This window comes from Aotus nancymaae, unplaced genomic scaffold (genome assembly GCF_030222135.1).
Source record: "Aotus nancymaae isolate 86718 unplaced genomic scaffold, 86718_ANA_hifiasm-v0.15.2.pri h1tg000040l, whole genome shotgun sequence".
In the NCBI taxonomy this organism is placed as follows: Eukaryota; Metazoa; Chordata; class Mammalia; order Primates; family Aotidae; genus Aotus; species Aotus nancymaae.
Window position 1 is genome coordinate 24,428,112 of NW_026988454.1, and position 25,841 is coordinate 24,453,952.

At 38.9% G+C, this 25,841-nt stretch overlaps 1 protein-coding gene across 4 annotated transcripts in view; it reads right to left on the reverse strand.

The window, feature by feature from the left end:
- Positions 1-25,841, reverse strand: part of AIG1 (androgen induced 1) — a 255,635-nt gene continuing 229,794 nt past the window's right edge. For 3 of the 4 annotated variants that reach the window (XM_064360614.1, XM_012474446.3, XM_064360613.1), the window contains 2 exons: positions 6,653-6,816; positions 1-665 (listed from right to left, as the gene is read on the reverse strand). In XM_064360614.1, the coding sequence (XP_064216684.1) occupies positions 628-665; positions 6,653-6,816 (202 nt within the window). In that variant the 3' untranslated portion in view covers positions 1-627. Of the gene's footprint in view, positions 666-5,695; positions 6,022-6,652; positions 6,817-25,841 lie in introns of those variants that run through there. The other variant, XM_012474447.3, reaches the window with a different exon arrangement.

Genomic DNA, 25,841 nt, shown 5'->3' on the forward strand with positions numbered 1-25,841 from the left:
TTCAGGGCTGCTTGGTCTTTTATTACGGTCAGAATTTGCATCTAGGAAAACTTCCACATGATGAAATGAAGAGATTCAATACACTCAGGCTTTTAATGAAATTGACATCATTATTACAAATAGTGCTCATTTGAGGCAACTGTGATATTATTGCAATGGGAAACATCTGTCCCCTTTCCTCTCAGGTCCCCTTGGTGGCCTAGGTTCATATTACAGCCACCTTTGGGACAAAATACACAAAGGCCTTATTCTGTATCTGCCCCTTTAACTTCAACATCGTTCTCAAAAAGAAGTGCAATAATTTTTTTCTTTCTTAATTAGATGGAGTTAAATTGCCAAAATAAAAATCCAATGTCCAATTTTGGTTTTAAAACTAGAAAAGGAAAGAATGTTATGATCAATGATGACTTTGGGAAGAATTCTTTAAAACACAGTGAGGGTGAGTTCTTTTGGAAACAACTATATTCTATGTTTATACATATTTATACATAAAAGGTGTCCTCATTGGGGGAGGTGGATGCTGATGCCACTGCTTCCTTTGAAGGCTTTTCTCCCCCACTGCCAATGCCCAAGGGGAACGAGTCTTCAATGGCGGCTCAATCTAGCTCTTCCGTTTAGACTTGGATCTCATTCCAATTTAGGCTTTTCTTTCTCTTCTTCCATACCTAGAAATACAGCCAAAGTGTTTTATTTGAGCATCAGTTTAAACTACGAGCAGTTTATTTAATCTGGTTTGCTAACACTACCCACAAATCCACTCATCCGCCTTCACTTCTCCCATCCACCCTCCTGACACCCCCGCTGTCCCTCTTAGCTAAGAAGAAAAGCCATGTACAACTTTCTCTGGAAACATCCTCAGTGACCTCTCTTCCCACCCTTTCCCTAGAATCAGGACACAGCATCTCTGGGACACACCCAGCTCCTATGGCCTCTGGGAGACAAGGCGGCAAGTTGATTCATGACTCCCTGAGTTTGCATGGAAACCCCAGCTAGAATGCTTTTTAAACCAGCTTCTGGCAACATGAGATGTGCAACTCATGAGTTTCAAACAGACTTCATTTATTTTTGCTTTAGTCCTGTCCCTTCCCAAGGCAAGGACTCTGGATTTTCAAAAGCCAATTTTTTTTTAAGCTTATAGAGAGTTTGTTAGCCCCAAGAACTGTTTATTTCCATACTTCTGAAACTTAAACTGAAATTCTCTCTCTATTCAACCCAATCCTGGTAGAATCATGTTTTTCTTCCTGAAGAACTTGTATGTACTGCACCAGTAAGACCCTTTGCCTATTGTCTGTAGAGTATAGTCAATGACGTTTCATGGGCCTGAAGATGAAAATGTTTGTCATTTTTATGAATTATAGTTAAATCTCGCAAGTGCTTCTCTTCTCTTTTTCTTGTACCTAAACATTTTTTGAATCATACCAAACTCTCAGTTTCTTTGTTTCAATAGCAAAAATGGAACAAAAGAACTTAAAATACCATTTTGCAGGTTTGGTTATTATTCTTTGATAAATTGCAAGCTTTCTGAGGGTAGGTCCTTTCCCTGTTCTGTTCCTGATCATATCCCCATCACCTAACACAGTGTGTGTGTCTCATTGCAGGAGCTCAATTAGTCTTTGTTGAATAAATTAATAAGCAATGAACACACAGAAGGCCTCAGAAGCCTGGACTAGTGGAAAGCAGAACAAAATATGGGACTCCACAATATGAAAATTATAAAGTTTAACCCCAGAGGGTCATAATGTTAGGACTCACAACAGGAGGGACTCCCCGACCACACAACCCCCAGCTCCTAGCTTAAGCTTTGCGCCGTCAGAGTAGCGGTGGTGAAATGTGGGTAACGTGCTCTGCACGGATGTCCCCAGATGGTCTTTTATGTTTGGTTTTAATGGCTAAAGAACCAGCAGAGATCTGGAGCACTTTTCCCTAAGTCCTTCCCAGAAATCACATGAAGGAAAACAAATTGAAGAGTGAGTACGTCTGACGGGAGGAGGAACAGGGTTGGGGAGAAGGTACAACACACCTTCGTTGTTGGGTAACCAAGGAAAGAAGAAAACAGCACAGATTCCACTCAAACAGCACTTGTCTCGAAGCCCTGCTTCTGTCCGTGTTCCCTCCCATGTGAAGAAGCTATCAGGGGCCAACAGCAGTTTGCTTTTCTTTTTAAGGTCTATTTTTCCCAAAGCGTTATCTTGCAGATGGGTTGACTTGGCAGCAATGCTGGAATCTTCCAAAGCACGGGTGGAGAATGGGGTTATTCATTGACCTAGAGAGCGAAAATGGCTTCCCACCTACTTTGGTTTGGCAGCTGTGAGGTACAGAGAAAAATTACACAGCTGTAAATAATGTTTGCAAGAACCAGAGATAAAATTTCCACACAAAGGGTGGGAAGAAACCTATCACAAAGCTGAGGTAGTATACACCTTTGGGGCCAGAGGGGACAAGACCGCAGAGCGCTGAGGGAGTCAGTCACATGGCCTTCCTGCGGTGGGGCGGGGAGGACAGGCTCCACCAGGGGGCAGTGCTGGGACATCCCTAGGCCTGGGCGGGAATGACCTGCATGGGCAGCTGGAGAAGAGGTGCAGGTTTCTGCTCACACAGACCTCTCCTTTCTCCCCGCTTGCCTACTTTCTCTGTCCTCACCCCAACCTTTTGCTTTTGAAAAGACTCATTTCTGGTCTTAGAAAATGTAGCTTTAGTAAGACTGGTCAGATATATTAAAATTGGGATAAAGTCTTAGCTTAAGTACAGAAATATTTCAGCTGTGAATTGTGTCCCCCACTCCCCAAAATCCTGCATTGAAGTGCTTAACCCTCAGTACCTCAGGCTGGGAGAGAGTGCCAAGGGTGTGGCTGGACAGCCATGTGCTAACAAAACTAGGTACGTGACTCACGGATCCAATTAATCTCGGCAGCAGAAACCAGAAATAGAGGGGTGGCTACCTGTAAGATCCGTGGTGTGCCCTCTTGTCTGACTGCTTGGACACCCATGACTTGCATAGGAGGCCGATGAGGTTTTTAGAATTTTATACCAGCAGAAACATTGACAGCCTGGACTGAAAAGGACAGACACAGGATGAAATGAAGGACCAATGGCTTCACAGATGGTTCAGGGACTGGCTCTTCCTTGGTTGTAGAGGGTAGAACTGTATAGCTCAGGGCTGAGGGGGCGGGGCTTCTGCGCCTGGAAGGTAGGGCTATGTATCCCCTCCCCGGTGAGCCAGCCCTGAGGACTGAACATCTAGCCAAAGAGGATTATTTTCAAGCCTTAAAATTGAATGGAATTTCCCCTGCTAGCTTCAGGCTTGCTTGGAAACCATGATACTTTTTTTCCCCCCTGCAACTTCTCCCTTACAGAATGGGAATGAATATTCTATGCCTGTCCCACCATTCTGTTTTGGAAGCAGATAACTTGTCTGGTTTCCCAGGTTCACACACAGCTAGAGAACAATTTGGCTTCAGGATGACTCATACCCCGAATCTCACTCATACCCCGAGTCTCACGCATACCCAATTTTTATGATATTTAAGATGAGATTTTGGACTTGAGAGTTGATGTTTGAAAGACGTTTGGGGTTGTTGGGATGGAATATTTTCACTGGGTGAAGGACATGTATTCTGGTGGGGAGAGAGTGAAGTGTTATCAACTGAACTGTGTCCCCCCTCCCAAATTTATACATTAAAATCCTAATCCCCAGGATCTCAGAATGTGACTTTATTGGAGATAGGGTGTTTACGAATGAGATCAACAGAGTGGGCCCTAATTAAATACAACTGGTATCCTTATACAAAGGGGACATTTGGAGACTGGACTGAACATCAGTTAGAAGGCACCGGCTCTGCCATTATCTATTCTGGAAGGTCACTTAAGATTTTTTGGGCCAATGGTGAAAAAAAAGGGTTGGTTTAGATGACTTCTAGTCTTTCTTTCGCTATTAGATTCCGTAATAGTGTGATTTTTTATCTTGAAGTTGTAGCTAACATAAGTGACCCAAGTAGAGGGAGTTGCGCTATTAAAAACCATTATGGAAAGGAGGGTGGCTGCAATGCAATCTTCCTTCTTCTTGGGGGACTGTATAGTAACTGATGTGAAATACTCCGTGTTGTAGTGCTGTACTCCCATGTCCTCAGTTCATCCTAACACACTGCTTTTAGTGAGTAGTTGTCAACTCAGCAACTAATAGAACCAGGCAGCTAATGTGACTGTGACTGAGTAAAGTGGCCAGGTGAGACCGAGGGAAAATTAGTCATCTAAAGGGGATAACTGATACTCAATTCTTTTTTCTTTTCTTTCTTTTTTATATTTTTGAGACAGTTTCACTCTGTGGCTCAGGATGGAGTGCAGTGGCATGATCTCGGCTCACTGCAACCTCTGCCTCCAGGTTGAAGCGATTCTCGTGCCTTAGCCTCCCAAGTAGTTGAGAGTACAGGCATGTACCACCACGCCAGGCTCATTTTTGTATTTTTAGTAGAGACGGAGTTGCACCATGTTGGCTAGCCTGGTCTTGAACTCCTGGCCTCAAGTGATCCACCCACCTCAGCCTCCCAAAGTGATGCGATTACAGGTGTGAGCCACCATGCCCAGCCACAGGATAACAGATATGCTATCCTAAACCACTGTCACCAGAAGAGAACAGTAGGCTCCATGTTTCCAGATGTTTTTTTTTTTTTTTTCTAGATGGAGTTTCGCTCGTTACCCAGGCTGGAGTGCAATGGCGCGATCTTGGCTCACTGCAACCTCCACCTCCTGGGTTCAAGCTATTCTCCTGCCTCAGCCTCCCCAGTAGTTGGGACTACAGGCACGCGCCACCATGCCCAGCTAATTTTTGTATTTTTAGTAGAGACGAGGTTTCGCCATGTTGACCAGGATGGTCTCGATCTCTTGCCCTCGTGATCCACCCGCCTTGGCCTCCCAAAGTGCTGGGATTATAGGCATAAGCCACTGCACCCGGCCACCAAATCTTAAAATATATCTTAAGAAGCTGAAAATCTGGCCCTTATGTGATATCTCCCAATTTTAAAATACTGATTCAAAAACAAAAATTCCACTATGTAGGCCTAACAGAACTTGATCGGTACAAGTTGGGGCAGGCCATCAGTTTGTGACCCCTCTTATAAATGAGGACGATACTGACTTGGCCCAAAACATCTGTCTCTGTGGAACTAACCAGATGGTCTTACGTACATAAAGTTAATAATGTAGAGGGGATATTTCTCTCTTCTGGTTTTCAGGTCATCTTCTCACAGAAGTAGTAGAACTATGGCCAAATGACTGTCAAATCAATCAAGTCAAGCGTGGCAGGTACTTAAGTACTTCCTGAATAGCATATATTGGGCACATTCATTTAAGTTTAAATACAACCTTTCTCCCAAGAAGCTGAGAAAAGTTTATCTTTGGTATTCAAAATATTTTTGTCAGTTAACTAAATACTTCAGTAAATTAGTGGAGAAAGATCACTAGTTCCATTGAACAGGTGGGACATTATTACAAGATTAGTTTCCGGTCCCTTAAGCTGTGGCCTGAACAGAATAAAAAATGTTGATACTTTTTCTAATAGAACATTTATTAAAATCAGAAGTTGCTGAGAAAAGAAACCCTCAAATTCCTCTGGGCCATTTAACGTTGGCCAATACCCTGATGCGTACAAGCTTAGAGGATCCACACACAGAAAAGTCTGATTCAGTAACCACGCACAGTAATCATGCATTCACTGTGCTTTATTTGTCTGATTTGATTGAGCTCCTGGCAGGGTGTCTGGCACAAAGCAGAGTGCTCAAAGTCTGTGTCACAGAGTCCATTTATTGGTGCTGTCTAGAATGCTGTGACTGTGTCAGAAGAGAGAGCCAGGGCTCTCTAAAATCTCCAAACCTTCTTGCCTTTGGATGTATTTTCATGCAGAACTCAATCACTACATGTCTGTGCTGGTGCTTTTTCCACTTTTCAATTTTTGCATTATCTTACATACACTTTGGACAGGTTTTGCACAGCTTGGATAAGATTACGTGCCTTGCCAAGATGGAGGCTCTGTCATACATGGAAACAAAAGAGAAATCGAATCACAGGTTAAGAGACTTTTTGCAGCCATGAAATGTTATCTTTTACTGCTTGTACCTCTTTGCCACTTTCAGATCTTCCATATGACAGCCACTGGTGAGTCAAAGTGGCCGGAGGATCACACACTGCTTAGAGCTCTAGCAGAATGGCAGTAAGACCTCTCCCAGGTGACTGCACCCACAGAGAAAGTGAAGACCTGGGTGACTTTAAAGGAGACTGGTGACATTTAATAATGTAACTATTTAATTTGGGGTCCCTTTAGCTAACTAAGGCAGTATTGTGTTGTGATGAGGACAAATTTCCCTAATGTATATATTTTTGTTAACACTGTATTTTTTCCTATAAAATTTTATAGACATGCCTCTTTCCTCTTTAGATTTGGATGTTTTACTAGCAAATAAGTCTAAGTGACTGGTAAACCTTTCGGGTAACTGTCAGCAGCTCTTAAATTCATACTGTAGTTATAAAAATGGAACTCTTCATAGGAGATCCTGTGTGAAGGCTGAAAGAGAAGGCTCCAGTGGAATTTTCCTTCAGTCTCTGAATATACTCTTGTTGGCAGTAATTCTCGTTTTGTGTCCCCTCAGGCAATAATACTTACTTCTATGTGTATCCCAGATATAGTTGTTCAGAACTTCTCCCAGCAGGTACAGGAAGTTCATTAAGATGGTTGTAGACCCAAAGAAGATGATTCTGGCTCCTGGGCCAATGTGTTCCAGGAAAGGGTACACCCACATGCCAGTTACATGATGCACCCAGCACACCCTGCAAAGGAATCGGAAAGGAAACAAGGACAGGAGTCACTCTTATGGCAGGCATCAAGGCTGCTACGGTGCGAAGATACACTCCCTCACTCTCACCACGCCTCAGCATTTGCCAGTCTCGAGTTTGCTTCTGATACTCAGGAGCTACCAGAAACTTGGTTGTTGTTTATTTTCTTTTACTTTTTTTTCTGAAATAATTTTAGACTCACAGAAGATGCACAACACACTCTGCTTCCCCTCATGTTAACACCTTGTATAATCTGGAACAATTAACTAAAATTAAAAAATTAACATTGACATGACAGTATGAAATTATAGGCTTTATTCAGAATTTCCCAGTGTTCCTGTGAACGTCCTTTCTCTGTTCTAAGATCCAGTCCAGGACCCCACATGGTCTTCAGTCATCACATCTCTCCAGTCTCATATTCTGGGAGTTCCTCAGTCTCTCCTTGTCTTTGATGACATTTGAAGGGTTCTGGTCAGGTTATTTGAAATGGTTGACTTTATTAACACTGTTAAACGATCTTTTAAATCTCTTCTTTACAGAATGAGACAATATGGCATTGGGCAACCACCTGAGAATAAGACCTGGGAGAGCATGTGCCAGATACCCTGCCATATGGCTTTCCAAGTAGACACCAACAATCATGCCATATCCTGGCACAACCATCCACAGCCTGGCAGGTACCAGCTTCCCACCCCTGATCTTCAGATATAACACTGATTTCATTTTTTCCCTATTTTACATACTTCCTTAATCATTCTCTTTGTGTTCCAGAAGTATTTTTGACTCTGGAAATAGTAACATCATGAATCGCCACTGCTTTCAAAAGCTTAATTAGAATATCGGCTCCATTGGCTTAGCCCTGACACGACTGCTTACAGCTGTTTTCCAAAACATTCTTGAGTTCATTCCTTTATAAAACGTTGGCAATTGTGAAGACTAAATAAAATACAGAAAACTCTACTGCATTGGGAATAATGACGACTTTTCACACTTATGTGTTTTGAGGTCATTTTTCTTATCCATGGCTTCACTCTAAGTAGTTTATCTACATACAAACATTACCAGCAGGGCACTGTGGCTCACAACTGTAATCTCAGCACTTTAGGAGGCCGAGGAGGGTGGGTCACCTGAGGTCAGGAGTACAAGACCAGCCTGGACAACATGGTGAAACCCCGTCTCTACTAAAAATACAAAAATTGGCCAGGTGTGGTGGTGCGTGCCTGTAATCCCAGCTACTTGGGAGGCTGAGGCACAAGAATCACTTGAACCTGGGAGGTGGAGGTTGCAGTGAGCAAGATAGCGCCACTGCACTCCAGCCTGGGTGACAGAGTGAGACCTGGTCTCAATAATAATAATATAATAATAATAGTAATAGTAAAGCATTACTTACACATGTACCTCATTTTGGGCAGGAAATCCATACCTGAGAACCTGCATTATCAATGAGGGTGATAACCCCCTCCTCTTGCAGGTAAAAATTCATTCTGGGGTTGGTGATAGAAAAATTTTATACTTTTTATGTAGAAAGCACAGATACACACACACACACACATATATACTTACACAGAGATGTACATATATGTATATAGAAACACATCAACTGATGAACAAATAACCAGAATGTGGCATATGTATGCAATGGAATATTACTCAGCCATAAAGAGGAGTGAAATGTCTGCTACAACATGGATGGGCCTTGAAAATATTATGCTAAGCAAAATAAGCCAGACCCAGGACACATATTGTATAATTCCACTTATATGAGGTACCTAGAATAGGCAAATTTATCAGTTACCAGGGGCTCGAGGGAGTGGGGAATAGGGAGTTATTGTTTAATGTGAACAGAGTTTATGTGGGGATGATGAGAAAATTTAGGGTATAGATACTGGTGATGGCTACGCAATGTTATAAATACATTTAAAGTCATTAAATAGTATACTTGCAAATGGTTAAAATGATAAATATTATGTTATATATATTTTAGCACAATAAAAATTTTTCCTGTGGTGGAAATCCGGGAAAAAACATGTCTACAAAGGTTCCTTGGTAGGGGAGGCAGTAATGAAAGAAAGATTGAGGAACAATCTTACAGGAAAGAGGCATTCACTAGGTCCGTCCAGGGTCCCGAATCACTGTCCAAACGAAAGGCTTGTTATCCAAAAAGGAGGCCGTGTTAGTCAAAATATTCTGTTAGAAAAGCTGAAGCAGTCGTGAGAATCACCAAAAATTAAATGGTTAGAACTACCCTATGGGATTCTGAGATATCATATTGTTTGTCCATAAATTAGAAGCAGTTTCATCATTCTGACATTGTCTTAAATAATGTAAGAAAGGCGCTGTGTACCCATCAAGTGGTTTATTAATTTCCATGGAGAGAATATGCAATATTCTCCCAATTTAATACCATTAAGCTGTAATTGATGTTGCAAATCAACTTATAAAATTTTCATCAGTCTATGCTACAGGGTGTTTGCACTGGAGCAGCCGGATGGATCTGGATTAAATGTGAGTCAGGACATGCCACTGTTCTGCTCAAAATTCTTGCTTCCTCTCCTACTCAGAGAAAAAGCCAGAGTCCCTAGAGAGTTCTTCAAGGCCCCATCTAAGCTTGCCCCACACTTTTTGACTTAATCTCCTGTTATTCTCCCCATCATTCCCCACCACTCCAGCCCATCAACTCCTTGGCATTCCTCGAACACACTAAGCTCTCTTTGTCTCCAGGCTTTTGTGTTTTTCACCTGGCTGGAACATGATTCCTTACCACCCTCACAGCACCCCCTGGCTCCCTTGTGTCCCTTGGGTTTTCACTCAAATGTCACCTTTCCAGTGATGTCTTCCCTGTCCACTGCATTGAAAAATGGCAACCTCTACCCTCAAACTCTCTATTCTCTCTCCCTTTAACGTTTCTCCAAGCCATATAATATACTCTACTTATTTTTATTTATCTGTTTATTGTCTGTTCAACGAGCAAAGGAATTTTGTCCAAGTATGTTCATCGCTGTATTCTGTGGCCCTTGGAGCAGTATTCGGCAGAGTATGCACTCAATAACTATTTGTTGAATTAATAACCCAATGAAAGAACATAAACAGCAACATCTGTTTATTGAGACATTACTATATGGCAGACAGTTTGCCAATAACTTACACATTTTTTAAATCTCAAAAAATCCCTAAAATCTTTATGATTTTTGTCACGATATTTAATTTAAGGCAGGACTAGGCAAACCTTTTCTGTAAAGAACCAGATAGTAAATATTCCCATATGTTCTCTATCACAACTACTCAACTCTGCCATTGAGTGCAAAAGCAGACATAGACAATATGTAAACAAGTGAGTGTGGATGTGTTCCAATAAAACTTTATTTATAGACACTGAAATTTGAATTTGATGTAATTTTCACATCATGAAATATTCATCTTTTGATTTTTTTTCAACTATTTAAAAATGTAAAAACCATTCTTAGCTTTTGAGTCATAAAACAAACAAACAAACAAAAATCCAGGTGGTGGGCTGGATTTGGCACATGGGCTCTCATCTGCCGACTACTCGTTTAAGTAGTTCTTTGTATTTCACAAAGCTCCTCTGGCACACTATGTCATCTAGTCTTCTCAGCAATTCTAGATACAGCATGGCATTCTCATTGTACTATTGTATGAATCAGAGCCTATAGGGTATAAATGAGAATATGTCAGAATTGCCAAAGCAATGTGAAATTCTCAGGTTTGCAACCTACAAGGCAGAGAAGCAGACAGCTATTCTGAGTGTGGTGCTAATAAACATGATAAGTAACTTCCTTTACATTATACATCCACCCTATTAGGTATGATTATTCCCTTTAAGCAGGCAAAGAAACTGAGATCAGGCTAAAGAACTTATCATTAAACTGGCAAACCCAGGAAAGAAATGCACATCTGATTTCTTTTTTGCTGCGTGCACTTTCTTGCCTAAATGAGGCATTCAATATTGTCTCCAAAATGGAAGTGAGCATTTCTTGTTTGTTCAGTTTGTTTTTTTCTTAACTTGGTAGGTCATCAAACCATCTCATAAAGAAATCTTGTTTTTGGGATTTCATCTGGATCGGTGTGAATGATGCATCTACTTGTCTTAACAAGTTGTGCTTTCACCATTTGTTTCATTGATTTTTATCAGGGCTCAGTTCTCCGCATAAAGATGACTCATGGCCTTGCCCATCTATCTGGAGAGTTCCTAGTTCTTGGCTGACTTTTAATTTCTCTCATTCTAAGGTCTTCTTGTCTTAGTGCCCAAATAACATATGCTTATGGTCATAGTACCAATTCTAATTTTAGCCTAAGAAATCAACAGCCACGATATGTATGCATACATATATATGCACATATTAGTATAATAAGATTTTTGGATTGTCTATTTTATTAAATGTACCTCCAATTTCATTCACTTTAATGTATAATTTAAAAAATAACATTTATTCATGCCTCCTACCTGAGTGCTTTGCTACCCACAAGTGATAGGAAAGTAAATGGGTTATGGGAATGAATTAAATTACACATGTACCTTGAAACTGTATAAATCTATTATGTATCAATGAAAAAAAGTAAATGAGGCAGAGCTAATTCCTGTCCTCATGGAGTACAGTGCAATGAGAAATACAGATAATTAAGAAGTAATTAAAAGTGTAGTCAGAATTAAAAAGGGTAAGTGTAGGGGTGCTATGGGTACGCAGGGATCAGTCCCCACACCTTTTTCTAAACGCCACACTTGCCTTTAGTCTTTCTGTTGTATATTTAACTTTCTTTCAAACCAGTGTTTTTCATAGTTGATGAATATGTTCAAATGCCTTTCATTAAAGCACAACCAAAAGTTTCCACGTATTTCACAAGTACTACTCATGTCTCTCCTCTTCAAAGGCAAACTTCTCCAATAAGTGGTGCACATTCACTGACTCCGTATCCGTACTCTGCACTCACTCTTTCACCTACAGCAGTCTGGCATCTCTTCTTGTTACTCAACCAAAAGACACTGGTTTCTTTGACGTCAATTTCTCCTGGTTTTCCTCCTACCACTTGGCTGTTCCTCTTCCCTTTGTCAATGCACCCTTCACTACCCTACCACTAATTGTTGGATTTGCTCAAGTCTTGGTTTCTAAACTGATTTCTCTTATGCATTCTCAGTTGATGAGTTCATTCATGGCTATGGCATCAGTTCACTACTTATACACAGCCATTTCACAAACTTATATCCCCCAGATCTCTCCTCTATTCTAGACAGTTTATCAAACTGTTTTTAAGACATCTTGTTTTGCCCATCTTAAGGATACCTCAGTCTCAATAGATCTAAAGCCAAAGTCATGTTCTTTCTCCCCACACCTCAGTATTATTTATTTCTGCAAATAGTACCATCATTCATTCAGTTTCGTAACTCAAACATTGCAGGTCATCTTTTCATCTTTGATACTTCCCTCTCTTTCACCACATTTAGTTAATCCATTTTCCTTTTTTTACAATTTTATAACTTGATTTGATGTATTTGACGATCAGTAGTTAGTTCTCATCCACATTGACTGTAGATTTCTGAAAGTGGAGCTTATTTGGTGACTCTTCATCCTTACATTTTCTGGGCAATCACACATGGATTCAGTATGGGACATTCCTGATTCCTTTGGCCCAGACAGCTTTGTTGAGTCTGGTATCAATGTGCACATCTGGAGTTCCCAACTCCTTCGTGGCACGTTTCCAGATCTCTTTGAATTCCCGAGGGGCACACTTCTTGAAGTCCACTCCACGGATGACTTACGAATGTTGATGGTGTATTCTCAGGTCACCAACTCCTGATGGCAGAACGGCCCTTTTTCTTCTCGCCATCCTTCTTTGAGAGAGCCATTCCGCTGGGCCCAAGTTGGAAAGGAAGAGCGTGAGGAAATTGTCCAATCCATTATTATCTTAACAAGGTTACCCCATACACCTCTCCAATATGTTGATTTTTCCATATGCATCACTTAATTTCTGTTAGAAGCATTTCTGTCTGGAGGACTGTGACAGTTTCTAATTTGTCTCTACATCTACTTTTGCTCCCTTCCATGTCATCTTCAATGCTGCCAGAGTGATCCTTCCAAACCAGAAGTATGAACACATCATATGCCTGCTTTCAACATATCAAAACCCCTGGTTTCTTGTTAGAAATTTTCAACAAAGTCTAGAGTGCTCTTCATAGAGTGGCTTCTACCTGTCTCTCTGGCCGCACCTCGGATCTTGTTCCTGTTCCTCTTTGCATTCTTGTCATACTGGCTTTCATTTGGTTCCTTGATTTTGTCATGTTACCTCCTGCAACGCGGGTTTTCACATATTCTTCTTTATGTCTATACTGTCAGTTAGCAACCCTTTAGACTAATTAGGTTACATGTATCCTTTATATATTAGCTCAACTGGTACAACTGATCAATTATTCCTTACTCAGGGAATGTGTCCTCTGATGCACCAGATTAAGAGATTTTTATATGTTCTTATAGAATTAGGGCTTTCCTTCATTTTTAAACTTCTTTTATTCATACTTAAATTTGAATATCTTTATTTAAATAATATGTTTCTCCCCCTCTACAGTGTAAGTTCTGTGGGGTGAGGGACTGTGTTTATCTTTACCTCTCCTTAGATCCTCAGCACTTATCAGAATGCCTGTCACACACTAGAAGAATGAATGAATAAATGAATGAATGAATACAGTAGCATTTAAACTGTGATAGAAAGGATAAGTAAGAATTCACTGAGTAAAAATGGGAGGAAAGAACTTTTCAGCCAAAAGAAAACGCATGTCTAAAGAACCGAGAATAAGAGAAAGCTCCCGAAGTTCAAGAAGAGAACACTTTTGTTGTGATCAAGGAAAAGAGGGCAGAAGGAGCAGGCAGGCGCCAGACCATGGGTTGCTTTTTAAGCCATGGTAAGAATTGTAGACTCCATCCTAGTGTGCAAATAGAAAGTCTTTGAAGATAAGAAATAAATCTGAAATAGATTCGATTGAGTTAAATCAGTTGTATCAGAAATGGTGGTGGCTAGGAGAGGAATGACAGCACTGGGAATAAAAATTAGCCGATAGATTTAAGAACACTTAGATCAGTGTCTCTCAAACTGTTGAGTCATGAGTGTGGCATGCTGGAGATTGTCCTGAGAACTGGTTGATAAATCTTTAGGTGGTTTGCAAGCTGGTTCGTTGGTAGTTTGAATTCAACCATGGTGGAAGTATTCACACCAAGGATGTGGGCAAATGCTACACATCAGGTATTCCCTCCCATGCTTCCAAATGAGCTAACTGGTTGAACTCACTGGTTACTACCATTTTAAAATGCAATAACAGATGAGAACAGAAGATAAAATATCACAGCGCCTTGCATATAATGATAAGAATTGTTTTGTGAAACTTCTATTTCAGTTATGTGTGTTTTAGTTTACAGTAAAAGAAATTTGACAGGCACTGATTTAACAAATATAATTAAGACAACGTGGTGATTGGTTACATTTAGGCAGTGAGGGAACTGAGATGAGTTAAGGATTAATCACAGATTCCTGGCTTGATTAGCTGGGTGGAAACAGCTGCCATTTCCTGAGATAGGGAATGCTATAAGGGAGCCTGTTTGAAGGCATGATGAGTTCAGTCTGGACATGTTGAGTTTGGGGTACCTGTAGAATATCCAAGTGGAGATGTTCTGAAGGCAGTCATTCAGTTCTATGGATTTGGACTTTGAAGAAACGACTGATTTGGCAATACAGGTATCAAGTTCATTGGCAAATAAAGATCATGGTTGAAACTATCAGGACAGACTGAGACCCAGGAAGAGGACAGGGTCTGAAGGAAGTGGGCCCACGAGAGGGTCTTGGAAAAGGTTAATATTTAAGGGATAAGGTGAAGGAGGATGAGCCTAAAAAGGAGATCAAGAAAGATGGGCTAGTAACAGGGACGCAAAATAGGAAAATGTGATGTCATAAAGCCAAGGGACAAGTGGTTCAAAGATAGCATCTATTAGCACAGGGTCTTAATCGAGAATTATTAGAAAACTAGGTTTCCACTAATAAAGTTGAAGTGAAAACATTTTCAGATTCCAAATGCTATGTACGATATTCAAATCTACTTTGGATGTTGACTGGGTAGAAATGACAGTTTAAAGAATGACCTTGTTGGCCGGGCGCGGTGGCTCAAGCCTGTAATCCCAGCACTTTGGGAGGCCGAGGCGGGTGGATCACGAGGTCGAGAGATCGAGACCATCCTGGTCAACATTGTGAAACCCCGTCTCTACTAATACAAAAAAAATTAGCTGGGCATGGTGGTGCGTGCCTGTAATCCCAGCTACTCAGGAGGCTGAGGCAGGAGAATTGCCTGAACCCAGGAGGCGGAGGTTGCGGTGAGCTGAGATTGCGCCATTGCACTCCAGCCTGGGTAACAAGAGCGAGACTCCATCTCAAAAAAAAAAAAAAGAATGACCTTGTCAAGCTCAGTAGCTCTTTTTGCCACATGGCCAAATTTCATCCTGTTCTATCATGAGTTGGGGTGGTCACTGGAGCCCTTGAGGAGTGCAGTGAGGTCGATATATCATCCCTTACTCTTCTAGCTATGTCACCTTTCTGATTTTGAGATTATTTTAAAGAGATTTTAAAAACTTGCTCTTATTCACATTTAGATAAGGAACTAGGTTGTTTGAGATCCAGGCTACTAGCACCTAAGACACAGACTCATATGCAGTAATAGCTAATTAGCTAACCACACTGAATGCACACGAGCAACTCTTTGGAGAAGGTATTGTGTTAGTATCATTTCACAGATGAGGACACTGAGGCCCAGAGAGGTTAAGTAAGAATCTGAGATACACTCTTCAGCAGTTTAGTGTTCAGCCTGGATGCCAGGCTCCTGTACTGCTCTGAAGGCTAGAAGGTGGTGAATGGGGACATGGCTCTGGAAAGATTTTCTTTTAATGTTTTGCTCAGAACCAAAAAATGATCTAAGTATAAAATCTCCCTGTAAAGTTTTTTTTTTCTACTGACTATAAAAGTAATTCATGCTCATTATAGAAAATGTGTGAGATAGAGACATGTTGCAAGATGCAAGATAAATCACTTTGGGTGAAGTTTTAACACAAGACTAAGTGTCTTATAAAATGCAGAGCTCAGATTTTACAACTTCCCCTGAGGAGGGGGAAGAAACAGTGCAGACATAAAGTAATAAACACTTCCTTCAGAGAAGGCACTGACTTACCTCTTAAGAAACAGTTACATCACATGTGCATTTAACCTACTGGAATTTACTGCACGGCTTGGCAGGCAGTGAGCATGTGCCCTGGGGTGGGATAAGATATGGGATGTGCATCAGCTTCTCACCCAGTAGGTTTCTGTGCACCTTTCATGGAAGCTCCAACCTGAAGCTCCTGAAGGACTTTTCAAGGACAGGTTTGACATTTGGCTCAAATGCTGACTTTAGACCTGGCCCTCTCTTTGAGATCTAACGATCTAATTTTAGAGCCATTCTACGGGTCCCTTGGATCATTGCCTGAGTATTGATTGCAGAGTGACTGATTCTTGCTCCATGTTTGAAAATCTGGAATTCTGCTGCAGTTTCCTAGAGTTCATGTCCATATTCATGTATTCAATGAATGTTTCTTGAGTCTTCACTCTGTGTCAGGTGGGGTAAGCAGCAGTGGGAATTCAAAGGTGTGGCTGTGAGGGGGTCATAGTGTGTGTGAGGGTCTGCCGAGATTCCTGATGAACAGCCTGTAAGTTCCAGGAATAGGACAAAGGACATCAACTTAGATGGAAACAGGGCTCAAAATGGTCTCCTCAGTGAAGTGTATGGTAAAGACAAAAAATTAATGCATCAATTCACAGGTAAATATCAAATAGAAGGAGCCAATCTGAAATAATATTGAAATCATCTCTAACTCAGTTATCGATATCATTGTAGAAGTCTGTTTTTGATATACAGTGTGTTTGACAGTATTTTTCAAGACAATATTTTAAGGCATAATCATAATTTAATACTCATCAAAGAAGTCCCAATTTTTTTCAGTGGAGCTAGTCCAAACGTACAGAATCTGGGAGGTGTCTATACATGGGGCAGCCAGATGCATTAGTATCCTGTGCAGTCAGTCACAAGGGGTGTTGTGCTCAGAAGGGGATCACACTTGGTTTAAGGATCTGCTGTCACTGTCTTCAAAGTCGTATCATTTTTGAACAAGGGTCTCCACATTTTTATTTTGCACTGGGCCTCACAAATTTAACTGGTCCTTCCTACACAGCTATGTTGGGATCAACTCCGAGCACATCCACAAATTTGTTAATTCATCTTGGATACTATTTAACTTCATTGAGCCTCAGTTTCCTTTTGGTAAAGTGCCATAAACCATACTGCCTCCCTTAGAGATGTAGTCATCAGTAATGTAGTTTTTGGCATAGTCAACTTATATTTGTTAAAAAAAAAAAAACAACCCCAAGCAAACAGAACAAACAAACAAAAACTTTCCACTGCTTCTCCTTATGCAGAAATACATCATATTTTTCTGTAGTTCTCACACACAAGAATGTTTTCAAGGTTACACATCCCTCCGCCCATCCCTGGGGAAAGAGGCAAATTGTGTATGCCTCCCAGAATGAATTCCTGTAATGAGGTAATGCGCTTTCTTCCTGATTCTAAATCATGAATATCAGAGTGATTAATCCATAAAGGAGGCCAGTAATCAAATTCAGAACACTTTCCTCCAACACATCTCCTGACACACGTCTACAGTGATTTTAAGTGATGTGCTTCCATGCAGTCCCACTTTCTAAAGTCTACCTGGTTTTATGTTGATGTTTCCCTGGAGGGAATTCAATTTGAATTTCCCTTATTAACATTCATGACCTGTTTTGCTTAACTGGAATCATTTGGAGTTTCTCAAGGCACATAGATGCCAAACATTAAGTAGACACACTGAACATCGTAGGGAACACGTGCTCTTTCAGAAGGGAGGTGGGGAGTGTGTTTAGCAAGGCACTGTGACGGCCCAAGCAATCATCAAAACACTGCTAGCTCTGGAAGGGGAGGAGGAAGAACATATGAAATTCCACAACAGAAAATCATAATTTTCCATATTTTGAAGAAATTATCTTCAGTGTCTCTCTGGCATCGTTTATGTCCCTCCCTCAATTAGATGCTTATGTTTAGGACTACTAACAATGTCCTGATGTCCCAGCCATGATAATGCCTTCCTTGATCTTGCTACCGCCTCGGACTACCAACCACTCTCTCTCATCACCAGCCTTCTTTAATAAAGAGCAAATTTCCAGACCTTTCTGAGCTCCTGCTCTGTGCCAGTGCCTGATGTCAACTTGTAGTAAGGCAATCTGTATCATTTGTCACATCAGTCCTCTGGGTGCTGCTTCTACCACTGTGAAATGTTTCTTATATATTTTTTTCATTCAGCAAATACGTATTGGCACCTAGAAGGTGTCAGACATGTGAATAGAGCAGTCTATGAAGTAGATGTCACAAGCTCTGCCCTTGTGACAGAGCTCCCAGTCTAACAGCAACACAGACATTAGATGACACCATAGTATTACACCCTCAGTAGTGCCAGGGAGGGGTGGTAGTGTCAGGTTTTTTTGTTTTTCTTCAGTTGCGTTGAAGTGTTCCTTTTTAAAGTTCATTTCAATGTTTATCAGAATGAAACCATCAAATGTTCTAAAATGCTTATATTAAAAAAGCAGAAACTCCCTGCCCCACCAACTGGTCTTTAGTTTCCTCTTAATGCTCTGTCCTGCTCCCAGAGGAAGCCACATTCAACTCTTTCAGTGGTTTTTTCCAGATTTCATTTCATTATTTCGTTCATTTTATTTATTTTTATTTTTATGTTTTGATACAGAGTCTTGCTCTTGTCGCCCAGGCTGGAGTGCAGTGGCACAATCTCAGCTCATTGCAAACTCCACCTCCTAGGTTCAAGTGATTCTTCTGCCTCAGCCTCCCGAGTAGCTGGGACTACAGGCGCCTGCCACCACACTCAGCTAATTTTTGTATTTTTGGTAGAGACAGGGTTTCACCATGTTGGCCAGGCTGGTCTCTAACTCCTGGGCTCAAGTGATCCACCCGCTTCAGCCTCTCAAAGTGCTAGGATTACAGGTGTGAGCCGCTGTGCCTGGCCTAATTCATTTTCAAAAAATTGAAGTATTATTCATATACAAGAAGGTATGCATAATTAAGGTATACATCTTGATGAGTCTGCAGGTATGTATAAGTCCATTGAAACCATCACCATAAACAGTGTCATAACATACATCACCTGTAAAACTTTCCTCTCTCTTTTTTGGTGATACAAACATTTAACATAAGATCTACTCTCTTAACAAAGTTTTAACTACACAGTAGAATATTGTTAACTATAGGTATTATGCTGTACAGTAGATCTCCAAGACTTACCCTGTATAACTGAAATGTACCCTTTGACCAACACCTCCTTGATTCCCTTCCAAGCCCCAAGTAACCACCATTCTACTCTCTGAGTTTGACCATTTTATGTTCTTGATATAAGTGGGATCCTGTAGTCTGGCTTATTTCATTTAGAATAATGTCATTTTGGGTTCATCCACATTTTAGCAAGTGGAAGGCTTTCTTCCTTTTTAAGGGCTGAATAATATTCCATTCTATGTACATAAACCTTTTATTTATCATTCATTTTCATTGGACATTTAGGTTGTTTCCATGTCTTTACTACAGTGAATAATGCTGATACCTCTTTGAGATCCTGATTTCAATTCTTTCGAGTATATACCTAGAATCCTGGATCATATGGTAGTTCTGTTTTCTACTTTTGAGGATCCTCCATACTATTTTCCATAGTGGCTGCACCAATGAACATTCCCACCAACAGTGTACAAGGGTTTCCTTTTCTCCACATCCTTGTAAACACTCATCCTTTTTTTAAAAAATAATAGCCATTTTAACTGGTGTGATAACTTGTTTAACAATAAGTGATATCTTATTGTAGCTTTAATTTGCATTTTCCTGATGATTAGTGAAGGTGAGTACCTTTTTGTGTATTTGCTGGCTGTGTGTCTTTTTTGAAGAAACGTCTATTCAGGTCTTTTGCTCATTTTTTAATTTTTGATCAGGTTATTTTTGTTTTTTTGGTATTGCATTGGATGAGTTCCTTATAGATTTTGGATATTAATTCTTTATCAGATATAATTTACAAATACTTTCTCCCATTCCATAGGTTGCCTGTTCACTGTGTTGATTGTTTTGCTATGCAGAAGCTTTTTAATTTGAGGTAGTCTCATTTGTCTATGGCTTTTGTTGCCTGTTTTTTGGCATATAATCATAATAATCCCTTATAATCTTTTTATTTTATTGCTTCAGTTATAATGTTTCCTCTTTCATGTCTGATTTCATTTATTTGAGTCTTCTGCCTCTTTTTAAAAAAGTAACCTAGTTAGAGGCTTGTTGATATTGTTTATCTTTTCCAAAAAACTCTTAGCTTTGTTATCCTCTTTTAAAAATTAATACTAGTTTTCATTTCAATAGTTTTTGGGGAACAGGTGGTGTTTGATGACATGGATAAGTTCTTTTGTGGTGATTTCTAAGATTTTGTTGCACTCATCACCTAAGCAGTGTACACTGTACCCAGTGTATAGTCTTTTAGTCCTCATTCCCTTACCACTCTCCTTAGAGTCCCCAAAGTCCACTGTATTATTCTTATGCCTTTGCGTCCTCGTCACTTAGCTTCTCCTTATGAAAGAGAACATATGACATCTGGTTTTCTATTCCTGAGTTACTTCACTTAGGATAATGGTCTCCAATTCCATCCACGTTGCCATGAATGCCATTATTTTATTCCTTTTTTATGGCTGAGTAGTACTCCATGGTGCATATATACCAAATCTTCTTTATCCAATTGTTGATTGATGGGCATTTGGCTGATTCCATATTTTTGCAGTTGTAAATTGTGCTGCTATAAACATGAATGTGCAAGTGTCTTTTTCATATAATGACTTCTTTTTCTCTGGGTAGATACCCAATAGCGGGATTGCTAGATCAAATGGTGGATCTACTTTTAGTTCTTTAAAGAATCTCCACACCGTTTTCCATGGTGGTTGTACTAGTTTACCTTCACATCAGGAGTGTAAAAGTGTTCACTTTTCACTACATCCATGCCAATATCTATTATTTTTTAATTTTTTGATTATGGCCATTCATGAAGGAGTAAGGTGGTATCACATATGGTTTTGATTTGCATTTTCCTGATCATTAGTGACATTAAACATTTTTTCATATGTTTGTTGGCCATTTGTATATCTTCATTTGAGAACTGTCTATTTATGTCCTTATCTCACTTTTAAAAATGGGATTGTTTGTTTTTATTTCTTGCCGATTTGTTTGAATTTCTTGTAGATTCTGGATATTAGTCCTTTGTCAGATGTATAGATTGTGAAGATTTTCTCCCTCTCTGTGGGTTGTCTGTTTACTCTGCAGATTGTTTCTTTTGCTGTACAGAAGGTTTTCAGTTTAAGTTCCATCTATTTATCTTTGTTTTCATTGCATTTGCTTTTGCGTTCTTGGTGATGAAGTTTTTGTCTAAGCCAATATCTAGAAGGATTTTTTCAATGTTATCTTGTAAAATTTTTATGGTTTCAGGTCTTGGATTTAAGTCTTTGATCCATCTTGAGTTGATTTCTGTATAAGGTGAGATATCAGGGTCCAGTTTCATTCTTCTACATGTGGCTTGCCAATTAACCCAGCACCATTTGTTGAATAGAGTGTCCGTTCCCCACTTTGTGTGTTTGTTTTCTTTGCTGAAGATCAGTTGGCTATAAGTATTTGGTTTCATTTCTGGGTTTTCCATTCTGTTCCATTGGTCTATGTGCCTATTTTTATATCAGTACCATGCTGTTTTGGTGACTATGGCTTTATAATATAGTTTGAAGTCTGGTAATGTCATGCTTCCAGATTTGTTTTTTTTTTTTTTTTTTTTTGCTTTGTCTTGCTTTATGTGAGCTTTTTCAGAATTTTTTTTTTCTAATTCTGTGAATAATAATGTTGGTATTTTGATGGAAATTACGTCAAATTTGTAGGTTGCTTCTGGAAGTATGGTCAGTTTCACAATATTGATTCTACCCACTGATGAACATGGGATGTGTTTCTATTTGTTTATGTCATCTATGATTTCTTTCAGTAGTGTTTTGGAGTTTTCCTTGTAGATGTCATTCACCTCCTTGGTTAGTTATATTTCTAAGTATTTTATTTAATTTTTTGTAGCTATTGTAAAAGGGATTGAGTTCTTGATTTGATTTTCAGATTGGTCACTGTTGGTATATAGCAGAGCTACTGATTTGTGTATATTGATTTTGTATCTTGAAACTTTGCTGAATTCATTTATTAGTTCTAGGAGCTTTCTGGAGGAGTCTTTAGGGTTTTCTATGTATACAATAATATCATCAGCAAACAGTGACAGTCTGACTTCCTCTATACTGATTTGGATGTCCTTTATTTCTTTCTCTTGTCTGATTGCTCTGGCTAGGATTTCCAGTATTGTGTTGAATAGAATTGATGAGAGTGGGCATCCTTGTCTTGTTTCAGTTCTCAGAGGGAATGCTTTCAACATTTCCCTGTTCGGTATTTATATTGATTGTGGGTTTGCATAGATGGCATTATTACATTAAGGTATGTCCCTTCAATGTTGATTTTGCTGAGGGTTTTAATCATAAAGGGATGCAGGATTGTGTCAAATGCTTTTTCTTCATCTATTGAGGAGATAGTGTGATTTTTGTTTTTAATTCTGTTTATGCGGTGTATCACATTTATTAACGTGTGTATGTTAAACCATCCCTGCATTCCTGTATAAAACCCACTTGATTATGGTGGACTCTCTTTTTCATATGCTGCTGGATTTGGTTAGCTAGTATTTTGTTGAGGATTTTTGCGTCTATGTTCATCAGGGATATTGGTCTGTAGTTTTCTTTTTTTTGTTGTTAAGTCCTTTCCTGGTTTTGGTATTAGGGTGATACTGGCTTCACAGAATGAATTAGGGAGGACTCCTTCTTTCTCTATTTTTTTGAATAGTGTCAATAGGAATGGTATCAATTCCTCTTTGAATGTCTGAAAGAATTCAGATATGAATCCATCTGGTCCTGGACTTTTTTTTTTTTTTGGCAATTTTAAAATTACCATTTCCGTCTCACTGCTTGTTACTGATCTGTTCAGCATTTCTATTTCTTACTGGTTTAATCTAGGAGGATTGTATTTCCAGAAATTTATTCATCTCCTCTAGGTTTTCTAGTTTATGTGCATAACGGTATTCATAGTAGCCTTGAATGAGCTCTTGTATTTCTGTGGTATTGGTTGTAATATCTCCCATTTCTTTTCTAATTGAGCTTATTTGGATCTTCTTTATTCTTTTCTTGGTTAATCTCACTAATGGTGTATCTGTGTTATTTATCTTTTCAAAGAACCAGCTTTTAGTTTCATTTATCTTTTGTATTTGTTGTTTGTTTCAATTTCATTTAATTCTGCTCTGATCTTGGTTACTTCTTTTCTTGTGTTGGGTTAGGATTTGGTTTCTTCTTCTTTCTCTGGTTCCTTGAGGTGTGACCTTAGATTGTCTCTTTGTGCTAATTCAGAGTTTTTGATGTAGACATTTAATACTATGAACTTTCCTCTTAGCACCACTTTTGCTGTATCCCCTTTTGCTGTAACAGATTAACAGCATATTTCTCAACAGAAAACTTATAAGCTAGAAGAGATTGGTGTCCTATCTTTAGCCTCCTTAAACAAAACAATTATCAGCCAAGAATTTTGTATCCAGTGAAACTAAGGTTCATAAGTGAAGGAAAGTCTTTTTCAGACAAACAAGTGCTGAGAGAATTTGCCACTACCAAGCCAGACCTACAAGAACTGCTAAAAGGAGCTCTAAATCTTGAAGCCAAACCTTGAAATATACCAAAATAGAAACTTCTTAGAGCATAAATTTCACAGGACCTATAAAACAATAACACATTTAAAAAAAAAAGCATATAAGCAACAGCTAGCATGATGAATAGAATAGTACTACATATCACAATACTAAAGGTGAGTGAAAATGGCTTAAATACTTCACTTAAAAGATACAGAATGGCAGAATGAATAAGAATTTGCCAACCAAGTATCTGCTATCTTCAAGAGACCCACCTAACACATAAGGACTGACATAAACTTAAGGTAAAGGGGTGGAAAAAGATATCTCATGCAAATTGACACACCAAGTGAGCAGGAGTAGCTATTAAATGAGACAAACTTTGTTATCTTCTATTTCTTACTCTTTTTTTTTTACTTTATATTTCATTTATTTCTATTCTAATATTTATTATCTATTACTTTCTGCTAACTTTGGCTTAGTTTTTCTTTTTCTAGTTCCTTGAGGTGTTAAGTTAGGTTGTTTGATATCTTTTTTTAAAAAATGTAGGTGGTTATTGTTATAAACTTCTCTTTTAGTATTGCTTTTGCTTCATCCCATAAGTTTTGGAATGTTGTATTTTTGTTTTCATTTGTCTCAAGATATTTCTAATTTCTCTTTTGATATCTTCTTTGACCCAGTGGTTGTTCAAGACTGTGTTATTTAATTTCATGTATTTGTGAATTTTTCTTATGTTCCTAGTAGCTAGTTTCATTCAGTTGTGGTCAGAAAGGATACTTGGGATGATTTTAATCTTCTTAAATTTTTTAAAACTTATGTTGTGACCTAGCATGTGATCTACTCTGGAGAATGCTCCCTGTATACTTGAGAAGATGTGTATTCTGCTGTTTTGGGGTAAGATGTTCTGTATATGCCTGTTAGGTTCATTTTGGTCTATAATGTAGTTCAAATCTGCTATTTCCTTATTGATTTTCTGTCTGGATGATCTACCTGTAATTATAAGTAGGATAGTGAAGTCTCTTAATATCGTTATATTTCTGTCCATTTCTGCCATTAGCTCTGTCAATGTTTGCTTTATATATTCAGTTATTTTAATATTGGGTGCATATATATTTACAATTGTTGTATCTTCCTGTTGAATTGACCTTTTTATCATAATGTAATGGCCTTCTTTGTCTCTTGTAACACATTTTGACTTAGTGTCCTATTTTGTCTGATACAAGTATAGTCACTACTGGTCTCTTTTAGTTACGATTTACAGAGAATATCTTTTTCCATCCCTTCACTTTCAGCCTATGTGTATCTTTAAGCATAGGTGAGGTTCTTATAGACAACATATAATTGAGTCTTGGTTTTTATCCACTGTCTTTTGATTAATAAGTTTAATCCATTTACATTTAAAGTAATCGATAGGTAAGAATTTGCTATTGCCATTTGTTGATTTTCTTCTGTTTGTTTTGTAGACACCTTGTTCCTCTCTTCTTTTCCTATCTTTCTTAGCAACTGGGGATTTTTTTTTTTTTTTTTTGATAGTGCTATGTTTTGACTTTTTTCTTTTTATCTTTTGTGTATTTACTATAGGTTGAATATCCCTTATTCAAAATGCTTGGGACAGGAAGTATTTTAGATTTTAGATTTTTTCTGTATTTTGGAATATTTGTTTTATACTTTCCAGTTGAGCATTTCTAATAGGAAAATCCAAAATCTGAAATGCTCCAATAAGCATTTCCTCTGAGAATCATGTCAGTGCTCCAAAAGTTTCAGATTCTCGAGTAGTTTGGATTTTCAAATAAGGAATGCTCAACCAGTATAGGTTGTCCTTTGTGGTTATCATGAGGCTTGTTCAAACCTCTTATAGTTTTAACAGTCTATTTTAAGTTGAAACTTCAATCACATACAAAAAGTCTATACTTTTACTGCCCCCTGTTTATGATATCGACATTAAAGTTTACTTCTTTTTACATTATGTATCTGTTAACAGATTTTGTGGTTGCAGTTATTTTTAATCCTTTTGCTTTTTGACTTTTGTACTAGTGAGATTTGTACATTCATATGCTTTCTCGTTGCTGTTTACTTCTATTTGTTTCCTTTATCATGCTTGGTAGAGAAAGTCTACTGCTGGTGAATTTCCTTGGTTTTTGTTTTTCA